We start from the raw sequence: 13,533 nt of genomic DNA on the forward strand, positions 1-13,533 counted from the left end.
TTAGTCATTTCATCCACAAAAAGGAGGAACTTTAACCAGATGTGAAGATGTGGTGAAGTATTCCTTCCACCTCTTCAGTTGCTCGTTAGAGTGGATGAAAAAAATTGACCGTTAACATCCTTGATAGGACCATCGAAAGATTTGGGACCACAGGCAAGCTCTTTCGTGATGCGGTATAACCTAAAATCAGTGCGTTCTGTGGCATCTTCTGCTTCCCCCGAACAGCGTAATAGCAAATTCCCTTTTGTCGACGGCGCACATTATGATAGAGGCTTCCCGGGATTTTCGCTCGATATCGAAGTTCAAGCTCGTTCACCCACTATCGCTTACAATGGTAAACAGAGCTTTCAACCCTTTTCCGTCATCGATCCGTTTCCATGATTCCGCAGGCCAGCCAGATCTTATGACGCCCCTTCGAGGCGTAGCCGACGCCCTACGTAGCAGCTGAGGAGACAAACATTTTGATAGCGGCCCAGTGCTCTTGCTATTCTCAGGCAGATTACTCCGCATATCTGCCGACCGATCAGCAAGATAGCCTCTCCCACTTTCGAGCGCCTGGTTGATGTTGAACTTAGATGGGGGTCACAGTTTTTCAACTCTGCGAGAAGTAACAGAAACAACACGCAAGCGAACGTAAGCAACCATAAGATGGTGACCCCTTTCGAGACCGCTGTCAGCACCTCTCTTGTTACGTTCCTAAATATGCTGTTGATCGCGAAATGTGCAATCTGATTGCTAGCACAGTGTTGGTCAGTTGGCATCCAACTGACCTATGGCAGGCTTTTTACTCGAACAATGTGCCACCAATTAAAATGCGGTCAAAGCTACAGAAATCTACAAACCTCCCAGTATTATCGGTAATATAATGGGGAAGACATGCTCGAATTTGCCGCGAAACTGTGGTACGTCTGTGGTAGCCAACTTCAGCTTCGAGTATTTATTAACTATGAAGGCTGAAGGCGTTTCTCGTTGGGCAACACACACGTTCCAATCAAAAACAACGGATTACCACCATGCATGAATCAACTATGACGTTTGGTGGCCCAGATTCCATTAGTATTTATGTTCTCGTTGCATAAACAATAAGCGAAAGGAAAATGAACAAAAACTAGTTCAGGCCTCTGCCAACCAACAGAGTAACAGCCAACGGCATCCAGGAAGTAGACAAATGCGAAAATTCCTCCAATCGTGGTGGTAGAACCCGAAGAAGAATTTCAAATCCATCCAACAAGACTCTCTAGCTCGATTTAATCAATCGAGTTCGTCAAACTCCAAACGGAAGCGAAACAAAAACCAGAAGTCGACCAGGCTTGATAACTTTCCAACCATCGCCCTGAAGAAATGCTCCGTAACCATTAGTCCCTTCTTGTCCTCCTCGCCTTAATCGTTGTCTGCTGAACGCACAGTTCCCCACAAGCTGGAGGCGTGCCCAAATCACACCTGTTCCTAAGAAAAGCGGAAATCGCCTCCTCTTTCAATCTTCGCCAACATTTTTCAACGGACCATCAATCAATTAATGATGAGCATTGTGATAGTAACAATTCTGTCCCAGAATTCCAGTTTGCCAACCGAACAAGCCGATTCGTTAAACACGCACTTATCTTTAAAGCCGATGTTTTGTTCGGGATTAATCGCAAGGACACCAACAAGTCTGTCTCCTTGATATAAGGAAAGTTTTCGACTCCGTACGGCAACACAGACTTGTCTACAAGCTGGAAAACATTCTTGACTTTCGACAGCAAAACTGTAAGCTAATCCTTAGCTGCCTAGGCGGCAATCCCTCAAAACAGCTATCTACACTTAATAGTAGTTCTGATGGAATCCCGCAAGACTTCGTGCTTCCCACAAACCTCTTCTCGCTATTCACAGCGGGTATCCCTAAACCCGCTCCCAACTACAATCCAATCAAGATCCTTCAATATACCGATGATCTCATTGTTTACAGCTCCACTAAGGACATTGTATGCGGTGAAGCTCGCCTGAATTCATATTTGGACGAGCTTCGGGTTTCAAGTGGAAACTTACTCTTAATCCCCAAAAATGCCAGGCAGCCACCTTTCGTGGCAACAGAAATGAGTAAAACTCCGAAAATGACTTCGGTTACCAAAAAAACTGTACCTTAACGTCAACTCAATTACCGTCCCATTGCTAAACAAGTTGTTTATCTAAATGTGACAATGACCTTCAACCTGCGCAACCCCGTAAGAGGTCAAAATTTCCTACTACAAGCAGTTAATTAAATCTGTCATCATTTTCGGATTCATTTTCTGGTCTGATGTCTCTCCACGTCACATGGAGATGTTACGCCTCAAAAAAAGATAGATCCTCCACCATTGTATCGGTATATTAACAATGAACCTAACCAGTTCCTTGGTCCTTGATTACGCTCAAACGTCGCGCATCGGGGTTATCATGGCTCTATAGGCAGTGAAATTCTTAGAAAGGTGTCCGTCACACCCTAACCTTTTAGTCACCAAGTGCATGGGGATTTTCCGCAAAAACTAACTCTCTTAACTCCTCATCCCTTACAACAATGATTACCACTTGTTCAACAGGGAAGTCAGGTCGTTACTCTCATACCCAGTAAATCCCACCACCCAAACAAAACGGTTCATACCATTTCTAAACCACTTCCGTCCCTATCCTAAACTTTGTCACTTCCACCCTCCTCTTCCTTCCGTTCAATTGCTAAGACATTTAACGGAAGGGGTTAACTTTCGTTCAAGTACTGTTCATCACGGATATCTCAGCACTGAAATATCACTCCCCCCCCCCCTTAATTGTTTCAGATATACATATGAAAAAAAAATATCTTTTTTGGTGCAAAATTTTCCGATTTCTAGCCAAAAAAGAATGTGGCCTATTTATGAATCTTTTATAGTCCAAATATCAATTATGATTTATTCTGCTATCAGACATTGGCGACTTTCATCAAGGAAAATATTCCTCCAATTTAGCAGTGACGTTTATGCTTTGTTTCGACGAAGGGAAATGATTAGAAAAAGCAATTTTCAAACAGGAAGTTGTTTATGCTGATATTGCAAAACAATATATAGTTTATTTTAAAAATTTGTTAGAAAACGATACGCTAGAAAACGTAAATAAACATTTATGTCCAGAAAATAAATAGTTGAAGAAACATATATCTAGATTTAATGTTTTTAGTTGAACCTTACCTCGATATTCCAGATAACAATAAACCGTGCCGTTATAGATAGTAACTAACAAATCCTGTAACTTCGCCGCTAGAACTTAATTTTGTAAGAAAACAGGATTCCAATTTTTATACAACCTTTTGCATGATAAACTTTACACCACATTTATTGATCCATATCTTTTCAAAATTATATATACAATGACTTTTATGATCTCACTTCACTTTATTATTGTAATTATCTCATAAAAATGTATGTTTATTTATGTGTACAATCAGATATAATATTTGCCTCTGCAAAGGAGAATCTGAGAAGATTTTCTAACAAAATAATAAAATTAAAATAGAATTAAAAACGGATAAAATAAGTTAAAAAGTAAATCATCACAAAGAAATACAGTAATTGGTTACTAGGAATCATTACACAAATTTTCCACAGGTTTTTATAAGTAAAAAGGAAAACGTCAATTACTTTTGTGATTTGGTAGTAAATACATTGGTCAACTTTCTTTAAAAATTTTCAAAAAAGATAACTTAAGTAGAAACGAAGGAGGAAAAGTTGGAATCTGATAAAATCATGTGTATATATTAGCAATCTTTTCCTTTGTCGACTTTATGTCGTATTTGCATGCCTGCTTTACTAATCGCTACTGCACATTAGACTTCAAGTAATATTAATATTCTACAGTTACTACAAAATAAATAGCTCAATGAAAAAATATTCTGCATTCGTAGGAGAATGCATCTTTCGTCTCTGCTAGAAAAATCGGTGTGTGATCACATCCTATATTTATATCTACCAATCTATTTTTTTTAGTTTAAAAGTTCCCATCCAATATCCTTAGTTTCGAGAGTGCCAATTGATATATGTACGCGTAGTTAATTAGGATTCTTCCAAATAGAAAAATAATCTAAATCTTTCTTCTCGTTCAGAGAAGAATGTTTTTGTGATAGTTGACTAACCATTTTTTTGCATCTAAAAATTGTTTTAGTTTCCTTCGTCATTCCTTCTTACTAAGAATTGATATTGTTTTGCCAAGTAAGAGTTTAGCGAATACATTTCTAGCCATAGCTGCAGTCAGAGTCATTGTAATCAATATCGTTCAAAGCCTGTCAATTCCTTTATCCTTAATCGTCTACAGGGGTGCGTGGATAGTCGATAAAGGTTACTCTGATCTGGTTGTAAATTTTTATGCGATTTCACTGGTTATTTCTTAGAAGAGGAGAAAATACGATGCACATTGGATAAGTTGAACTAGAGACTGTTGAGGTCGTCTGTATCTAAAATTTCAAAGTCGCTTTCATCTGACGATTCTGTAAGGTCTTTTTGTCTTTTATCTATCTGTGGAGGCTCTTGTGACGATCTTCCCAAATTCAATAGTTGGCTGCCCATGCTCCATGTCACCAAGCCCGTAACTAAGTTTGGCAAGACATTACTACTTTGTGCTTCGGTTTGTGACCGCTGCTGCTGAGCTGTCTGACCCGATGTGTTACTATCAGTTACTGTGAGGTTCTGAAAGTTCAAACCTTTCGATAAACTATCATCATCTGATGATGATGATGATATCGAAGACTTGAAATAACCAGATTTGAATTCATTTCTGCTGCTTTTGGGGTTAACGTGGCTACGGGAGGTTTTAGCACCAATTCGTCGTCTGATGAATCTGAATGTTCGTCAATTTCGGGAATTGAATCGGGAATCAATAGATCGGCTGGAATCTCATCGCTTTTCTCTTCTTCCTCGCCTGCGGTTGGATTGATGATGGCTTGATCGCTAGCACGTTGTAAGACGAATAAGTTTGATTCGTTAACTTCAGGTAGAAATTCGTCAACGTCGTGATCAGGTGTTTCAGGGCCAAATTAAAGCTTCTGAAATCGAAAAAAACGAAAATATTTTTAAATCGAGGGATTGAAATAGAAGTTACGTTTTGAATTCAATTTCATTAAAAGAAACAGTGTGATATCTCAAAGTAGCAGTTACTAATAAATCAGAAGTTCTCACTGGCCCAATTATGTCAACATCCTTACTATTACGGTTTCGTCAGCTGGAATTCATCTTAAGAAAGCAATTTTGGATTTTCAGATTCTGTGAAAGTAGATTTCAGTAAAAAGTGAAATGGTTTCCTTATTCTTATATTGTTGACAGATTGTTAGAGTGAACCAGGATAATTATATGGTACAACAAGAAAGGAAACCTTAAGACATTCATATGATTTCGATCGCACCATCACCTCTATCACCTATCAATTCCCAAGTTGAGGGAGTTCTCCTGAACACAATGTTAATCCTGGTCACTTTTGTAAGTTGATGTGAATTTAGACAATTTTTCTTCGTAGTAAAGATGCGCCCTGTGAGTTGGGACTTAAGGACATACTCAAAGGCATCCCTGCTTGTCGTAAGAGGCGACTAAAAGCATAAATAAGTCGGGAAACCGGAAGCTGGACGCTTCAGGTACGAAAGGTTTTGTGTATTTCTTAGTACGTAGTACGTAATATATGCATATGTCCACTTTCGGGTGATATTGACATTGATAGTCTTCAATTTTCAAAGAAGCAACAATTTCGACGTATTATAAATTTGTTAGTAATAGTGCGATTTCCATGAAACTTGGTATGATCATGCTCTACATTATACCCTACATCACTGCAGAATTTCGTGCCGCTAGGATGAATTTAAGGGGGGTTTCCAGCCAACTATAAAAAATTATAGATATATACTATTATTAACTTTCTTTGAACAGATATCGGTATGAAAGGTATTTCGGAGCCAAGGCACCATATAGTGGCAGCCTCCTGATTTTTTTCAGATTTTTCGGTTTGGTAGTTTCTGAGAATGGCCCCCTTAAAGAAATGATCACTTTCAACCCCCCGCACTCCCCACGTTTCCAAGAAATGACAAAACTAAGACCGGCTTCGAAAAGTACTAATCGAGACCTTTAATTTGATACCCCACATGACTATATTTGATGAAAAAAAATTTTACACCCCCCTTTTGCATGTATGGGGACCCCCCCTTAAATTCAACGTAAAAGGATGTAACTCACTGTATGTGTGAGCGTTCACAGTTCCCATCTTTCTACCAAATTTGGTGTCAATCGCTATAACCGTCTCCGAGAAAAATGCGTGTGACGGACAGACAGACAGACAGACAGACAGACAGACAGACCTGTGAGGAGTGGCCAGATCTCCCATCAGGCGCGACCCCAGCTGGCGGATAGGGGCATACCTATTGATGTGTAAATATGTGTTCATGCACTTTTCTTTTTTGACTGTGCATGGGCTAGTGTTTGCTCATCTCTGGTGCGCGGACCAAAATGGCTATGGGAAGGATACCCAGAACATAAAACCACCATGGAAGACGAGAGAAGGAGGAAACTTACGGTGCAGGGGCTCGGAACCCCAGTACCGGCGGCTTTTGGGAGTGAGCAAGCGGGCTCCCGGTCGTCGATATCCCTCGACCGCAGTGCCTCGGTGGTGGACAACTTGGCCACCTTGGCATATAATGCTACAAGTGATTTGGATCTGGAGAAGGAAGTATTCAAGCGAAGTACGACTTTACCGAGAACACCAATAACAAGACCAAACAAAGATGAACTAAAAGCAGCTTTTTGGACAACAAAAACCGTGACAACACCCACCGCACATGTTCAAGATGCTCGACAGCAGGAGGTGCTCCAGGAACAAGGAAGAGATCCATTCAAAAGAAGCTCATCAACTTTGAGATCTCCACCAATGCCAAAGACGATGAAGGATAAAGTACAGGCCAAAAGTGAAGGACCATGTAAAAGGAGTAACCCTGCCGGGACTTATAGGGAGCAGAGTCCCGATCCGGAGGGAATTACCCTCACCCAGCTTGGGCAAAATAGTTGGTTGTCCGAGTTTATCAAGGACAAGCACAACGTGCACCAAGCCATAAAGAATATGGTGAGGGCTATTAGAGTCCTCTATAATAGATCACAGATGGAGGAGAAGAATAATACAACACGCCGAACCCCGCTGTGCCAACAGTATCACAAGCGACCCAAGTGACGCCTAACCGTTCTACCATCGAATCCCAGCGAAATAAGCGAGTACGTGAAAAAGAGGGGGATCCTTTAAGTAATCAGCAGCACCTAAGAGAAAAAAAGGCGGACAGGACATCCGGAAAACCAACACCAACAGGTCAGAAGGAGGAAACCCTACAGCGAATCTAGGAAACTCGACCAGCGTTGCGAAGCCTAAGACCAGCGAAAACGATGGATGGACTAAAGTTACCAATAAAAAAGCGGAACGAAAGGCAAAAAGTGCGAACTCGTCCAGATGTAATTGTTATCTCCAGTAAGGGCAATCTGTCCTACGCGGAGATACTCAAAAAGGTCAAAGCGGATCCCGACCTAAAAGATCTGAGCGGAAATGTAAACCGAATCCGAAGAACCCAGAAAGGGGATCTCATGTTCGAGCTGAAAAGATCCAGCGTGGGCAAAACTGATGACTTTCGCACTCAAGTGAAAAACTCACTTGGGGAGAATGCCGCAGTGCGTGCCCAAAAACATGAGATCTACCTTCAATGTAAGGATCTCGATGAAGTAACATCGAAAGAAGAAATTTGTATTGCTCTGAAGGAGCAATTCAAGTTGAAAGAACTCACCGAGGAGTCTATTGTGGGCTTACGAAAAGCCTATGGTGGTACTCAAACAGCCACAACACGAGTACCAGCGGAGGCAGCGCAGATGTTATTGGCTGCCGGAAGGGTTCGGATTGGATGGGTTGTCTGCCGTTTAAGGGAACAAATTTCACTGAAGAGGTGCTTTAAATGCCTCATGTTTGGACACTTCGCGAAGGCATGCACCAGCAGCATTGATCGATCCGATCGATGCAGAAGGTGTGGGGAGAAAGGCGCATATTGCCAGAGAGTGCAATAGGGACCCCAAGTGCCTATTGTGCGAAGTAAAAGAGGGACAGGATAACCGGCATATTGCCGGAGTGGTAAATGTCCAGAATTTAGGAAGGCGCTCACTGCAATGAGAAAATGAGGTTTATTCAAATAAACCTGAATCATTGCAGGGTCGCTCAGGATTTACTTGAGCAGGCCACGTTCGAATCTGAGATGGAAATCGCCATCATAAGCGAACCGTATAGACACCGTCATGGTGGCATATGGGTCAAAGATTCACTGGTGGAGCGGCGATATGGGCTTGCGGTCGACAGGCCATACAAGGTACTGCAAGTCAGGCAGGCAGTGGCTTCGTGTGGGCGAAAATAAGTGGTGTATATGTATACAGCTGCTACGCCCCGCCAAGTTTGACACTGTCTGAATTCGAGCAAATGCTTGATATCTTGTTCTCGACGCGAAGGGACGAAGTCCAAAGGTGATTGCTGGTGATTTCAATGCTTGGGCCCTAGAGTGGGGTAGTAGGGAATCAAATGCTAGGGGGCGCAGTTTATTAGAAGCTTTTGCGCAGATGGACATAGTTTTGGCTAACGAAGGTGCTGTAAACACCTTCCAGAAAGGGAGATCAGGCTCGGTTGTAGACCTGACCTTTGTCAGCCCTTCGCTGGCGCGTGGTATGTCCTGGTGCGTCAGCGAACGCTACACCCACAGCGATCACCAGGCAGTTTTCTTTGAGACATGTGTCGAACCTCAGGGCAAAGAGCTATCATGCCCGAAACCGAAAAAGATTTCAGGCTGGTCTGCAAAATCTGTGGATGAGCAAGCTTCTTAGAGGTGTGGTTGGATCAACCTGATATAGCAGGCGCCTCCACGGAAAGAGCTGTCCATCTGGCTCAATGCATCGCCAAAGCATGTGACGCGTCCATGGCCTAGGAGGGTGCGCATTCCCCCGTAGAAGACCAAACTACTGGTGGAATGATGAACTGACCGGCCTTCGATCAGCCTGCCACCGAGCGAGAAGAGCGGCTCAGAGGGCGGTAGGTAGAGTCGATCAAGGGCAGAAAGAGTGCGCCTACAAGGCAGCCCGCAAAACCCTCAAGCTCGCCATCACAGCGAAGCAAGAGGAAATGCTTAGGGAGCTCTGCTCAGAAGCGGACGTAAATCCGTGGGGGAGAGCTTATGGAATCGTGATGGGACGATTTAGAGGCCGTTCGTCTCCGCAGATCACGTGCCCCGCCCTCTTGTTGAAAATCATCCAGGGGTTATTCCCCCAGCAAGAGGGGAACACGGACACATTCCAACCACCTCTGAATGTGACAGCAATCCCGCCAGTCACCAGAGACGAGCTCCTGGAAATCTGCGGCAGAATAGGAGACAATAAAGCACCGGGTCTGGACGGAGTACCGAATAAGGCCCTTAAGCTTGCCGTGAAATCCAGGCCGGAGATGTTTGCTGAGTTGTTCGAAGCGTGCATGTCCGAGGGAATATTTCCAGCGGTATGGAAGCGGCAGAAGTTGGTGCTTCTGCCTAAGCCTGGTAAACCACCAGGTGAACCATCCTCATACCGACCCATATGTCTTTTGGACACGGTGGGGAAAATGCTAGAGCGGGTAATCTATAATAGATTACTCCCAGTAGTTGAGAGCCAAGGCGGCCTTTCAAATCGGCAGTATGGGTTCCGTAAAGCCAGATCAACCATTGATGCCATCAAATTGGTTACTGGCTTGGCCGAAGATGCAATCCACGGAAAGGGTAGTACCAGCAAATATTGCGTGGTAGTAACCCTGGACGTGAAAAATGCATTCAATTCGGCCAATTGGAATCTAATACGCAAATCCCTAGCGAAGGTTGGTATTCCCGCCTACCTCGCCGCAATTGTCGATAGTTATTTAACTGAAAGGAGGCTCTGGTACGACACTGATGACGGACCGCAGGAGTACGTCGTTTCCGCGGGTGTCCCGCAGGGCTCCGTATTGGGCCCACTACTGTGGAACATCATGTACAACGATGTTCTCAATCTTCCCCTTCCGGAGGAAGCCACAGTGGTGGGTTACGCTGACGACATTGCACTGGTTGTTGTCGCAAAGCATCTCGAAGATGCTGAGTTATACTCAAGCGAGGCAATCAGTGCTGTCAAATGCTGGTTGGAGAGCTCTGGTCTGACACTTGCGGAGGAAAAAACGGAAGCGGTCCTCATCACGAAGCGCCGGAAGAGAAATTACGCCTGTGTTAGAGTCGGGAATCATATCATCACTTCCAAGCCGGCCATCAAATACTTGGGGGTGGTGATAGACAGGAAGCTCAGCTATAAGCAACACGTACAGTATGTTTGTGATAAATCATCCACTGTCAGTATGGCCCTGGCCAGGATGATGCCGAACGTGGGAGGGCCACGGCATACCTCTAGATTGCTTATAGCCAGGGTGGTGACCTCAATCATGCTCTATGCGACGCCAGTTTGGAGCGAGGCGTTGCGAATGTCAGTTAACACTAGCAAACTGAATGCAGTCTACAGGAGGACAGCTCTGAGGGTATGCTCTGCCTTCAGGACTGTCTCAGATGATGCAGCATTCGTCATCTCTGGAATGATGCCCATTGACATCTTGGCAGATGAGATGGCAAATATATACCATGCGAAGCCAACCTCTCCCTTATTGCAGACGAAGAAGGCTGAGAGGGAGAGATCCATGAATAGATGGCAAGAGCGGTGGGAACGCTCGGGAAAGGGTCGGTGGACTCACAGGCTCATTCCTGCCATCAAGGAGTGGTTGGAGAGACGACACGGTGAGGTTAATTATAATCTCACCCAGTTTCTCACGGGACATGGAGGATATCTCCAATACCTTCACAGGTTTAAATTGGAGACCTCACCCGACTGTCCAAATTGCGATGGAGTCCCAGAGGACCCAGAGCATGTATTCTTCCACTGTCCGAGATTTGTGGAAGAAAGGAGGAACCTAGAGGAGACTCTAGGAGAGGTGCTGGTACCAGAAAATCTGGTGCCGAAAATGCTAGCACATCAAGAGAATTGGGATGCGGTCAACTTCATGATCGCATCAATTCAAGATAAATTGCGAAAGGCAGAGGAAAGGAGAAAAACGCGGTCACGTGCGCCGCGTATAGAAGAAAGGGGATTAAGCTAGAGTGAGCTGACTCCGCCCCGTGATGTAATACCTTATGGTGGTTCCGCGGGGCAGGGAGGGAGTCGGGGGTGGTTTTAGTGGGTAAAAATCCCACACGCTGGTGTGTCCAGACCAGTGTCTTTTGAAGATTTCCACCTCCTCAAAAAAAAAAAAAAAAAAAAAAAAAAAAAAAGACAGACAGACAGACAGACAGACAGACGGTAAACCGATTTTAATAAGGTTTTGTGTTTACACAAAACCTTAAAAATGGTGGGCTAGCAACCCGCAAATTTTGGATTTTTATTGCTACCGAAACGTCCCTCCCTCGGAAAGGAACTCACCTCACGTCGAAGACCTTTGGCTATCGAAAAGGGACTATGACTGGTTTCTGGAATGTGGGCCGAAATAAGATGGTGGGACTCTGGGAAGTACTCCTCTCCCTCTTGCGGCAATGTGCTTTTGTATTCTGGATAGCCAAGGAATAGCAGGTACGCGTCCGGTGTTGAGTTGATTCTAACGCTACCGCAAAGCGCGCTCTCTAGAGCTGAGATCCGATTTCTGACAGACTTCTAACTGCAAGATTCCGGTCCAGATTAAGGAGCGTCACAATTTTACATACAATGAATGCTATGCACTAACGGAGACTTCCGATATAGTGAAGAAGGATGCTTTCTATGAACAATTAAACGCAGTTCAAGGGAAGCTTTCTAATGGTAACATTTAAATCGTGAGAGGTGATCTGAATCCCAAGGTGGGCTTTGATAACAACTTGCTCATACATTGCATATAATGGGAAAACACGATCTTGATGACCATAACGATAATAGTGGAAAGTTCGTGGATTTCTGCAACTTCCACCTTCTCTTCATTGGTGGCACATTCTTCGAACGCAGAGCCTACCATAAGATCAGTTGGGTTTCAACTGGCCAACAACGTATGAGCAATTATATCGACCCCTTCACGATCAGCAGTAGATTTAGAAGTTGTCTTCTGTATGTGTATAACAAGAAACACGTTCCCTTGTGTGTTGTTTCCGCCACTTCTCGCAAATTTGGGGAGCTACGACCTCTCTAAGTTCAACATCGATCCCTTATATGATCCACCTGCTAACGTTTTCGAACTTCGAATCCCGAAAAAATTCAGCAAAGTGTATGCCATGACAAGAGAAAGTTTACTATTGCGCTAGTCAGGGAAGCGAATGATACCGCAAAACGCAATGATTTCAGAAAAACTTACGTGTTATCGCAAACCTTTTGATGGTCGTGTGATGGAGGTTAGCGGTCGATTCCTCATCCACGATGAAGAAAAGCTGAAGAGGTGTAAGGAACACTTCACCAGGGCTCTTAACCGTATCACATCCTAGTCATCCTAACATGCGTAATGCCGCTGGGGTTCACGGTCTCCCCGCAGAGTGATTTATCGCTACGCCTGCAGTTACTGTAGATCTGCTGCTTCCAATCGTACGGAAATCTTAGTAATCCGAGACCTTTCCCAGAAAGTGGAAGAGGGGGATGATTGCTAATATTCCAAAGGAGATAACAGGTTTTGAGTGTAACAATTGAAAGGAAAAATACGTGCTCCTTGGGGTTGTAAAGATAATGGTTAAAATAATTCTAAAACGCTTCAAAGAACATCTCAAAAACTTCATCGACAGTGAGCAGACTGGTCTCCACTCCGAATCCTCTTGCATTGACCACACCAACACGCAGGAGGAGCATTCCCAAGAAAATAATAGTTATCATTAAAGCGACATATGATTGCGCAAAATCTCACATGGTACACAGAGAAGGATCTTACAAGATTCTGATTTCTTCTTGTTATCGGTGCTTCATGATGCCTTGTCCAGAAAACGTGGAGGAATTAAAGGAACTATGACATCTTTCCTGAAACACTTCAACTACGTTGAGGACCTCTATTTGCCCTCTCACTGGGTTATGGACCTTGACCAAATGGCTCTCGATTTTGAAAGAGGCAAGTAGAGTTGGAGTAAAGATAAACCAAAAAACCAAGGTTATCAACTTGACGGGCCATCTCATTCGCCCTATCTGCATGAATGGGCAGAGCATCGTGGATGTTGCCCAATTGGTATATCTAGGAAGCGTGGTTTCTACCGAACTGAATGTTGCCCGGAACAGTAACAGCGCTAAATCTGTGCTAGTGTTCTTTTGGGTTGCTATACGGGAAAGTGAACTCCATTGTGCTCAAAAGCTCCAAAAATTTGTCAACACTTGCCCGTATCATTTGATCGGAGTATGCTGGCCTAACACTATCTCAAACGAAGAATTTGGTCGGCGTACAGGCCTGCACTCATGTCTGGTTGACACGAAGAGGTGAATGGCAACCATTATTTTGACCATTAAACGTTTGCATTCAATGGCGACACCCTCT

The 13,533-nt window shown here is 43.9% G+C and overlaps 2 protein-coding genes across 2 annotated transcripts in view; both read right to left on the reverse strand.

Annotated features, from left to right (window-relative positions):
- Positions 1-4,647: 4,647 nt before the first annotated feature.
- LOC119658116 lies at positions 4,648-4,987 on the reverse strand (the record flags this gene model as incomplete). Its single annotated transcript, XM_038065383.1, has 1 exon — positions 4,648-4,987. A coding segment is annotated over one exon (312 nt), but the record flags the coding sequence as incomplete, so codon positions are not given.
- The window catches only part of LOC119656790, an 88,716-nt gene continuing 80,068 nt past the window's right edge, over positions 4,886-13,533 (reverse strand). Inside the window, exon 3 of the mRNA XM_038063390.1 lies at positions 4,886-5,023. Within this exon, the coding sequence (XP_037919318.1) occupies positions 5,004-5,023 (20 nt within the window). The 3' untranslated portion in view covers positions 4,886-5,003. The remainder of the gene's footprint in view (positions 5,024-13,533) is intronic.

This window comes from Hermetia illucens, chromosome 5 (assembly GCF_905115235.1).
Source record: "Hermetia illucens chromosome 5, iHerIll2.2.curated.20191125, whole genome shotgun sequence".
Taxonomy (NCBI): domain Eukaryota; kingdom Metazoa; phylum Arthropoda; class Insecta; order Diptera; family Stratiomyidae; genus Hermetia; species Hermetia illucens.